The 10,659-nt window shown below is 49.6% G+C and overlaps 1 protein-coding gene across 1 annotated transcript; it reads left to right on the top strand.

Annotated features, from left to right (window-relative positions):
- The first annotated feature begins 31 nt into the window (after positions 1-31).
- LOC135974967 (uncharacterized) lies at positions 32-3,219 on the top strand. Its single transcript, XM_065564668.1, has 2 exons — positions 32-1,965; positions 2,564-3,219. Exons 1-2 carry the CDS (start codon positions 1,425-1,427, stop codon positions 3,064-3,066), a joined length of 1,044 nt encoding a protein of 347 aa, XP_065420740.1. The 5' UTR covers positions 32-1,424; the 3' UTR covers positions 3,067-3,219.
- The last annotated feature ends 7,440 nt before the right edge of the window (positions 3,220-10,659 follow it).

Genomic DNA, 10,659 nt, shown 5'->3' with positions numbered 1-10,659 from the left:
TGTTCCTTTTGAATTTTCCAGCTGCAATTGTCAGGGGCAGAGTTGTGGGATTTGCTTCCCTACTTTGTTTTGTCTCCCCAGCACCAGCAGGGAATATACCTGCATGTCCCTCTGCTGAGAGCTGGGGTTTTACTGTGCTGTGTTGCTATCCAGCCTGTGCTCTGTCCCTTGTGCTGTCTATAGCCATGTAAATCAGGAATTCCGCAGCTGGGCTCTGTGGAGAGGGGGCTGAACACATGGTGCTGACTCTTCTCTTTGTTTCCAGAGATGTTGAATTTATTCAAAGGTGGCCAAAGATGCATGAAATATGTTGTTCGCATTTCTTCTGCCCATCAGCAATTGCTGTGGTGTCCACCGGGGGTTTCATGGGATGGGACCTGCTCCCAGAGGCAGTCTCTGGGGGTTTGTCTACACGAGGGTGCAGGTTTCTCTCTCTCATTGTACAATCCATGTGTAGACAAGGCAAATGGTGGTTTCACCTCAGTGTAACTGGTCAAGAAGAATGCTGTGGGCTGGGGGGTGTTTGGGAGGGTTAACGATCACCTTGATTAGCTACACTGAGGTGAAAGCGTCACTTCCCTCATGTCCATTAGGACTGTATAATGAGATCGGTGCCTTGTATTTGTTATCGCATGGGGGGGGGGGAAACACACCCTTTCTCCTAGGGTGGCCATGAGCTAAAAGATGATATCTAAAGGGAGACACCCCACCCTCAGCCAGGGCTGAGGCTTTGTCTTCTATGAGCTTCTAATTTAAATGACTGGGGGTGGGATTCGTGAAGAGACGTAGGCTTTGCAATGCTGAGCATCACCGCACCTAATTTTTAGGTGCCCAGAACATCACAAGAACAACACAGCCACCCACAAGGCCTGGCTTAGGTGCCTAGTCTCCCTGTACAATGAACAGAGACAGGCAGATGCATTACAATGCCATCCATGAGAGCCAGCACGCTAGGTGGGGAGCCATCTAAACTAGCCAATGGGAGATGCTCACAACAGGAGTGTGTCCTAAGCCCCACCCCCTCTCAAACATAAGTGTCTAAGGCCTGGTCTACACTACGGGTTTAGGTCGACTTTAGCAGCGTTAAACCGAATTAAGCCTGGACACGTCCACACAACGAAGCCCTTTCTTTCGACTTAAAGGGTCCTTTAAACCGGTTTCTTTACACCACCTCTGACGGGATTAGCGATAAAACCGGTCTTTGCGGGTCGGAATTGGGGTAGTGTGGACGGAATTCGACGTTATTGGCCTCCGGGAGCTATCCCACAGTGCTTCATTGTGACCACTCTGGACAGCACTCTCAACTCAGATGCACTGACCAGGTAGACAGGAAAAGACCCGCGAAGGTTTGAATTTCATTTCCTGTTTGCTCAGCGTGGAGAGCACAGGTGACCCCGCAGAGCTCATCAGCACAGGTAACCGTGATGGAGTCCTCCCAGGATCGCAAAAGAGCTCCAGCATGGACCGAACGGGAGGTACGAGATCTGCTCGCCATATGGGGAGATGAAGCAGTGATAGCTGAACTCCGTAGCAGTAAAAGAAATGGAAAAGTATTAGAAAAGATCTCCAAGGCCATGAAGGACCGAGGCCATAACAGGGACACACAGCAGTGCCGCGTGAAAATAAAGGAGCTACGGCAAGCTTACCACAAAGCCAGAGAAGCAAACGGAAGGTCCGGGGCAGAGCCGCAAACTTGCCGCTACTACGCGGAGCTGCATGCGATCCTAGGGGGTGCAGCCACCACTACCCCAACTGTGTGCTATGACTCTCTCACTGGAGAAACACACAGGGAAGACGGTTCGGGGAACGAGGAAGATGACGATGGAGGTACTGTAGGTAGCTCACAGCAGCAAGGAAGCGGAGAAACCGGTTTCCCCAACAGCCAGGATATGTTTGTGACCCTGGACCTGGAACCAGTAACCCCCGAACTCACCCAAGACCCTCAGGGCACACAGGAGACCTCTGGTGAGTGTAACTTTGTAACTATTTGTAAACATTACAAAAAAAAAGCAAGCGTGTTTAATGATTACTTTGCCCTGGCAATCGCGGCCAGTACATCTACTGGAAAAGTCTGTTAACGTGTATGGGGATGGAGCGGAAATCCTCCAGGGACATCTCCAGAAAGCTCTCCTGGTTGAAATGGGGTGATTTTATTAAGGGGACATTCAGAGGCGCCCGTTCCTGCTCTTCTGACCAGAAATGTTCCCCGCTGTTAACCACGCGGTGGGGGGAGGGGTGAAGTGATCATCCCAGAGAATCGTGTGTGTGTGTGGGGGGGGGGGTGGTTTACTTGTGTTTGTGCCGCATGTTAACCAGGAAACCGCAGCCCCCTCCTTTTACATTGAAACCCCATTTTAAATGGACAACCCAATTCATCCTTGATATGGGAAATGCGCTGCTGTTTGCAACCTTTCCCGCATGTTAAGAAGGTTAAAAAAGCCAAAACACTGTGGCCTACGATGGCTGCCTGCAAGCCGAAATATGCGACCTTGTAATGAAAGAGTGTACCCATTGTTCTCTAAAATGTGTCTCTTTTAACCACCTCTCCCTTCTCCTCCGCCAGCTGCAAATGTTTCTCCTTCGCAGAGGCTCGTGAACATTAGAAAGAGAAAACGTAGGACGAGGGATGAGATGTTCACGGAGCTGCAGATGTCCGCCCAGGCTGATAGAGCACAGCAGAATGTGTGGAGGCAGTCAATGTCGGAGATGAGAAAAGCCCAATATGAACGAGAGGAGAGGTGGCGGGCTGAATCGCGGGAAGAACAGAGCAAGTGGCGGGCTGAAGACGATAGGTGGCGTCAGCTTGCAGACAGACGGCAAGAGGCAATGCTCCGTCTGCTGGAGCATCAAACTGATATGCTCGAGCGTATGGTTGAGTTGCAGGAAAGGCAGCAGGAGCAGAGACCGCCGCTACAGCCCCTGTGTAACCAACAGCCCTCCTCCCCAAGTTCCATAGCCTCCTCACCAAGACGCCCAAGAACACGGTGGGGGGGCCTCCGTCCACCCAGTCACTCCACCCCAGATGATCGCCCAAGCATCAGAAGGCTGGCCTTCAATAAGACTTAAAGTTTTAAAATACAGTGTGTCCTTTTCCATCCCTCCTCCCCCACCCATCCCAGGCTACCTTGGCAATTATCCCCCTACCTCTGTAAGGAACTAATAAAGAATGCATGAATGTTAAAAAAAATGACTTTATTGCCTCTGCAAGCGGGAGGGGAGGGTGGGGTGGTGTGGTTGGTTTACAGGGAAGTAGAGTGAACCGGGTCGGGGGGGGGGGTTTGGAGGGTTCATCAAGGAGAAACAAACAGAAGTTTCACACCGTAGCCTGGCCAGTCACAAAACTCGTTTTCAAAGCTTCTCTGATGCGCACCGTGCCCTGCTGTGCTCCTCTAACTGCCCTGGTGTCTGGCTGCGCGTAATCAGCGGCCAGGCGAGTTGCCTCAACCTCCCACCCCGCCATAAAGGTCTCCCCCTTACTCTCATAGATATTGTGGAGCGCACAGCAAGCAGCAATAACAATGGGGATATTCTTTTCGCTGAGGTCTGAGCGAGTCAGTAAGCTGCGCCATCGCGCTTTTCAACGTCCAAATGCACATTCCACCACCATTCGGCACTTGCTCAGCCTGTAGTTGAACAGGTCCTGACTCCTGTCCAGGCTGCCTGTGTACGGCTTCATGAGCCATGGCATTAAGGGGTAGGCTGGGTCCCCAAGGATCACGATAGGCATTTCAACATCCCCAATGGTCACTTTCTGGTCCGGGAAGAAAGTCCCTTCCTCCAGCTTTCGAAACAGAGCAGAGTTCCTGAAGACGCGAGCATCATGTACCTTTCCCAGCCATCTCACGTTGATGTTGGTGAAACGTCCCTTGTGATGCACCAGGGCTTGCAGCAGCATTGAAAAGTACCCCTTGCGGTTTACGTAGTCGGTGGCTTGGTGCTCCGGTGACAAGATAGGGATATGGGTTCCGTCTATGGCCCCGCCACAGTTTGGGAATCCCATTTCAGCAAAACCATCCACTATTGACTGCACGTTGCCCAGAGTCACTACCCTTGCTATCACCAGGTCTTTCATTGCCCTGGCAAATTGGATCACAGCAGCCCCCACCGTAGATTTGCCCACTCCAAATTGATTCCCGACTGACCGGTAGCTGTCTGGCGTTGCAAGCTTCCACAGGGCTATCGCCACTCGCTTCTCAACTGTGAGGGCTGCTCTCATCTTGGTATCCTGGCGTTTCAGGGCAGGGGAAAGCAAGTCACAAAGTTCCATGAAAGTGCCCTTACGCATGCGAAAGTTTCGCAGCCACTGGGAATCGTCCCATACCTGCAGCACGATGCGGTCCCACCAGTCTGTGCTTGTTTCCCGGGCCCAGAATCGGCGTTCCACGGCATCAACCTGCCCCAGTGACACCATGATTTCCACATTGCTGGGGCCTGTGCCTTGTGAGAGGTCTATGTCCATGTCAATTTCCTCATCACTCTCGTCGCCGCGCTGCAATCGCCTCCTCGGCTGGTCCGGGTTTCGCCTTGGCATGTCCTGGCTCTGCATATACTCCAGGACAATGCGCGTGGTGTTCATAGTGCTCATAATTGCCGCGGTGATCTGAGCGGGCTCCATGATCCCAGTGCTAGCTATGGCGCCTGGTCAGAAAAAAGGCGTGAAAGTAGTATCTGATGGACCAGGAGAAGGAGGAAGGGCGGGAGGGAGGGAGGGCCGAGTGACGACATGGCGTACAGGTACAGGAACAGGGAGAAACACAAACAACTGTCACACAGAATGGTCCCCCCAAAGATTAAACTGAAAACCCTGGGCTTAGCAGGCCATTGATTTCACGGAGGAAGGGGAAGCAAATGAATACAGAACAAATCTATTTTTTACATCGTAAGCTGCCAGCCGACGGTGCAGCATGAGTGATAGCCTCTCCAGTATGACGATGACGCTTACCAATCATAAAATACCATCATCTGCCAAAAGGCAAGGGGCTGCTGCTGTGTAGCAATGCAGCCCCACGTCTGCCAGCCCCACGTCCGCCAGCACCCAGCATCGCCCTCGGCCTCTTCTGGGTGCTTAGCAGACAATACTGGGCAATTGGCAGAAAATAGTATATTACGACTGGTAGCCATCATCATCGAAACAGTAGCATGTCTGCCCAGGTGGCCATGATTGACAGCCACACCAATACGATGATGACGGGTACCAGTCATAATATACTTTCGCCTGGCAAGGGGCTGGTGCAATGCAGCCCTACGGCTGCCAGCCCCATGGCTATCACTCATGCTACACCGTCTACCACCAAAAGGCAGTTAGCAGCTGCTGCTGTGTAGCAATGCAGTCCCACGTCTGCCAGCACCCAGAGGACATATGGTGACGGTGAGCTCAGCTGAGCTGAGTGGGCTCCATGCTTGCCGTGGTATGTTGTCTGCACAGGTAACCCAGGTAAAAAGGCGCGAATCTATTGTCTGCGTTGCTGTGACGAGGGGGGAGGGGCCTGACGACATGTACCCAGAACCGCCCGCGACACTGTTTTGCATCATCCGGGCATTGGGATCTCAACCCAGAATTCAAAGAAAAGGCGCGAACCGCTTCTCGGCTCTCTGAGCTGTGGTGCAAACGTAGTATCTGACGGACTAGGGGAAGGAGGGAGGGCGGGCCGAGTGACGACATGGCGTACAGGCACAGGGAATTAAAATCAAGAACGGTGGCTGTGCATCAGGGAGAGACGCAAACAACTGTCACACAGAATGTTCCCCCCAAAGATTAAACTGAAAACCCTGGGCTTAGCAGGCCGTTGATTTGACGGAGGGAGGGGGAAGCAAATGAATACAGAGCAAATCTATTTTTTACATCTTAAGACGACAGTGCAGCGTGATTGATAGCCCTCGGCATCTTTCTGGGTGCTTGGCAGCAAATACGGGGCGGCGTATGACGATGGTCTTCAGGCCTATTGCACAATCGGCTGCTCGGGGAAGACTCTGCTAACGTGCGATGACCCGACTTGTAATAGGACGGCTAATAGTCGTAATACACCATTTACTGCCAAAAGGCAAGCCCCACGGCTGCCAGCACCCAGATCGCCGATGAAGGCTACCAGTCTACTGCACCGTCTACAGCCAAAAGGCAGTTAGCAGCTGCTGCTGTGTAGCAATGCAGTCCCACGTCTGCCGGCACCCAGAGGACATATGGTGACGGTGAGCTCAGCTGAGCGGGCTCCATGTTGTCTGCACAGGTAACCCAGGTAACCCAGGTAAAGAGGCGCGAATCTATTGTCTGCCGTTGCTGTGACGGGGGAGGGAGGGGCCTGACGACATGTACCCAGAACCGCCCGCAACACTGTTTTGCATCATCCGGGCATTGGGATCTCAACCCAGAATTCAAAGGGGCGGCGGAGACTGCGGGAACTGTGGGATAGCTACCCATAGTGCAATGCTCCGGAAGTCGACGCTAGCCTTGTACTGTGGACGCGGTCCGCCGACTAGAGCACCTAGAGCATTTTATTGTGTGGACACACACAATCGGCTGTATACAACCGATTTCAATAAAACCGGCTTCTATAAATTTGAACTAATTTCGTAGTGTAGACGTACCCTTAGAGACTAACAAATGTATTTGAGCATAAGCTTTCATGGGCTAAAGCCCACTTCATCATATGCATCGAATGGAACATATATTTCGACCTTTAAAGTCTGTTACTGAGTGTCCAGGGAGGTTGAAGTGTTCTCCGACTGGTTTTTGAATGCTATAATTCTTGATGTCTGATTTGTGTCCATTTATTCTTTTGCGTAGGGACTGTCCGGTTTGTCCAGTGTACATGGCAGAGGGGCATTGCTGGCACATGATGGAATATATCACATTGGTAGTTGTGCAGGTGAATGAGCCACTGATGGAGTAGCTGATGTGGATAGGTCCTATGATGGTGTCCCTTGAATAGATATGTGGACAGAGTTGGCAACGGGGTTTGTTGCAGGGATAGGTTCCTGGGTTAGTGTTTCTGTGGTGTGATGTGTAGTTGCTGGTGAGTATTTGCTTCAGGTTGGGGGGGCTGTCTGTAAGCGAGGATTGGCCTGTCTCCCAAGGTCTGTGAGAGTGAGGGATCATCCTTCAGAATACGTTGTAGATCTTTGAAGATGCACTGGAGAAGTTTTAATTGGGGGCTGAAAGTGACAGCTAGTGGCTGTAGACTGCATTTGCTCCAATCCCTCAGACAGGGACAAACACCCATTGCCAACTCTGTCCACATATCTATTCAAGGGACACCATCATAGGACCTAACCACATCATCCACTCCATCAGGGGCTAATTCACCTGTGTATCTACCATGTACATTGGCCAAACCAGACAGTCTCTAAGCAAAAGTGGCAATTTTTCAACAAAAAACTTCAAAAACAGACTCCAATGAGAAACTGCAGAACTGGAATTAATTTGCAAACTGGACATCATCAAATTAGGCCTCAATAAAGACTGGGAATGGATGGCTCACAACAAGAACTAAAAAAAACTAATTTTCCCATGCTAATTTGCCCCTTCTGTGACTCACACCTTCTTGTTAACTGTTTGAAATGAGCCACCCTCATTACCAATACAAAAGTGATTTTTCATCCTGTTGATAAAAGCCCACTTTAATTGATTTGTCTCAGCCTCCCACTGAGTAAGACAACTCCCATCTTTTCATGTAATGTTATAGATATATCTTCCTACTGTATTTTCCACTCCACACTCCACTCCATCTGATGAAGTGGTTTTAGCCCATGAAAATTTTTTTGGGCATAAGCTGTTAGTCTCTAAGGTGCCACAAAGACTCCTTGTTGTTTTTGCTGATACAGACTAACACGGCTACCACTCTGAAACCTTGTACAGATCTGTGTCCTTCGATCTCATTGGGGTCTCCCAGCCCGGGATCAGCAAGAGGGGAAGGGATAAAATCAGGGAAAGAAGAGAGCAGCTAAGGGGGATGATCTGTGACAGGGAGGAGAGACACAGGAAAATAAACAGGGATGGAAAGTGAGGGCTAGAACAATAATGAATAGAAAAGGACAGTATGGAAGGAAAGGGGATATGAGCAGGGTGGAGAGATTCACTACATGTTACTGAAAGTGAGACTATAACTCATGAATTCCTGATATTGATTCCAAGGCATTGGTGCTATTGTAGTGCCATAAAGAAAACTGTTCTCAGTAGCTGAGGAATCTCCTTCCCATATGCTGTGGTTATTAAAGCTCCTTCTCTGCTGCTTTTACTTTCCTGCTTTCCACCTACTTACTGTAAATAAAACATTACAAATAATTCTTGTTTCTTCCACTTTAATGTTCCAGCTGTAGTTGTTGTGGGCAGTGTCATGGGATTTGTTTCCCAACGCGGTTGTGTCCCCCCAGCCCCACAGGGAATACCGTGCCCAGGAGGAGAGTTTGGGTTTTACTGTGCAGTGTCATGCTCCAGCCTTTGCTCTTTCTCTGAACTGTACACAGCCATGTCAATCAGGAATTGCTCAGCTGTGCTCTGCGGAGAGGTGACTGGTTGCACAGGGGGCAATCCATGAAGGGACTCAAGTGTTGCAATGCTGAGCATCACAGTAAATATTTTTTAGACAGCAAGAAAATAACAGAAACAGCAGCACTGTGACCCTCAGAGCTGAGTCAGGGGCGTAAAGTCCCTAGACAATGCATGGGCATCACAGGCACCTTATAGTGCAATTCAGAAAAAACAGCTCACTAGGCAGGGAGCCAGCTAAGCTAGACAAGGGGAGATGCTGACAAGGGGAGGGCTGTCCTGAGCCCTTCCCCCCTCACAGACAGGTGCCTAAATCAGGTCTGCAGAGGCACATCTATCTCTGCTTAGGAACCCACAGACGGGAACCCAGCACCTGGAGTTTCTTGCTGGACTGAGGTAGGCACCTGCCTCGCACCACACAAAATGTGTGTGTTGGGGAGGAGGAGGTTTTCGTGATGTCACCCACCTTATAACTTTTACTCTCTCTGTGGTTAGAGCTCTCAGCTGGTATGTGGGACAGGAAAGTTCAGTCCTCCCATCACGCTGTCTAGAGTAGCTCACGAATGTGAGTACCAACCTCAGGGCAAACAGTTACAAACCAAGGCACAAACCCCATGCTGGTTGTGAGTTCTGTATTTAGATTTCAATAACAGGTATCAAATGTGAATCCCTCATTCAGTATATCAGCCTGAACGTGGCGTCACAGACCGTCCCCTTGAGTACTCCTGTCTATCTGGCTGTTTTTCTGCCTCCTCCCCTGCTGCATCTCCCTGCCCCTGCTGGTGGGGCTGCCACGTTCCCAGCAGCAGAGTCGGGGAAGCTTCTGCACACAGTTTCTATGGTTAAAGCCACCAGCTGCTCTATCCTGGCCAAAGAGAACGGTGGAAGACGTGGAACAGGACACAGCCTCTCCCCTGATCCGGAAAAGCCATGAATAGAAACCTTCCCATCCCAAGGCAAAGGGAGCAGGAGGTGGGAGCACTTATGGGAGAGCCTCTCCCTCATCCAGAGACAGGAAAGAGCCCCCCTCAGCCCAAGGCAAAGGGATGTGGCAGCCCTGATGGGGAGACCTCTCCATTCATGTCTCTGAATTTAATATTTCACACATGTAGAAATAGTCACCAGAATCCACTTGGTCAGAGTTACAGGTGTTTGGATGCTGGGCACTGAGAAGGTTTCTGTCAGGGCCGGCTCTAGGCACCAGCAAAGCAAGCAGATGCTTGGGGCGGCACATTTGCAGGCAGGGCCGGCTCTAGGGTTTTGCTGCCCCAAGCAAAAAAAAATTTGGCTGCCCCCCTGCTTTTTTTTCGCTTTTACACATGTTTGCACTTTGCCGTTTTGTTTTGACTGTTTAAAATTTTTAAAAAATGAAAACAGAGAATTTGTAGTTAGTGAAATAAAACAATTTCCTACTAGTGTAATTTTAACATTTAATTTTAACAAAAAGGGCTGGTCTATGGGGGGGGCAGGTCGATCCAATATACGCAACTTCAGCTACATGAATAGCGTAGCTGAAGTCGAAGTATCTTGGATAGAATTACCTGGGGTCCACATGGCGCGGGATTGACGGCCGTGTCTCCCCCATCGACTGCGCTATTGCCGCTCACTCTGCTGGAGTTCCGGAGTCGATGGTGAGCACGTTTGGGGATTGATATATCTCGTCTTAACGAAACGCGATATATGGATCCCGGATAAATCGATTGCTACCCGCCAATACGGCGGGTAGTGAAGACGTACCCAAACACAGTTACAAACAATTTGAGTTCAACTATACACTGTAATGAAAAACGTTAGTGTCTTCCAGTTTCTCATAAATTAAAAGAATGTATATGAACTAAATTTTTCTGGTTTTTATACTTGCACAGTCTTTTAATAAGTCAGTGAAATCTTAATTTTTTGCAATAGTACTTTCAATTGAAATTAATGCCAGTCCTGACATACGATTTTGAGACATGGTGGACCTCAAATAATTTTTTAGTAATTTCGGTTTTGAGAAACTGCGCTCACCAGAAGCCACTGATACTGGTAATGTTAAAAGAATGTGTAATGCTATAGCAGTGTTTGGAGTGAAAAAATCATTTCTTGCTATAAATTCTAATACTTTTAGAGGAGAAGTTTTAGGACTTATTAGCTCAGATAAAGCTATTAATTCATCATACAATTCTACTGCATCAATG

This window comes from Chrysemys picta, chromosome 12 (assembly GCF_011386835.1).
Source record: "Chrysemys picta bellii isolate R12L10 chromosome 12, ASM1138683v2, whole genome shotgun sequence".
NCBI lineage: Eukaryota > Metazoa > Chordata > Testudines > Emydidae > Chrysemys > Chrysemys picta.
This window is presented reverse-complemented; position numbering and strand designations above follow the sequence as displayed.

Bases quoted from the DNA above. Each gene is read 5' to 3' on its own strand.
- LOC135974967 (XM_065564668.1), top strand. From the start codon at position 1,425: ATGGAGTCCTCCCAGGATCGCAAAAGAGCTCCAGCATGGACCGAACGG. The intron at 1,966-2,563 runs GTGAGTGTAACT...CTCCTCCGCCAG, and splicing joins GGGCACACAGGAGACCTCTG to CTGCAAATGTTTCTCCTTCG.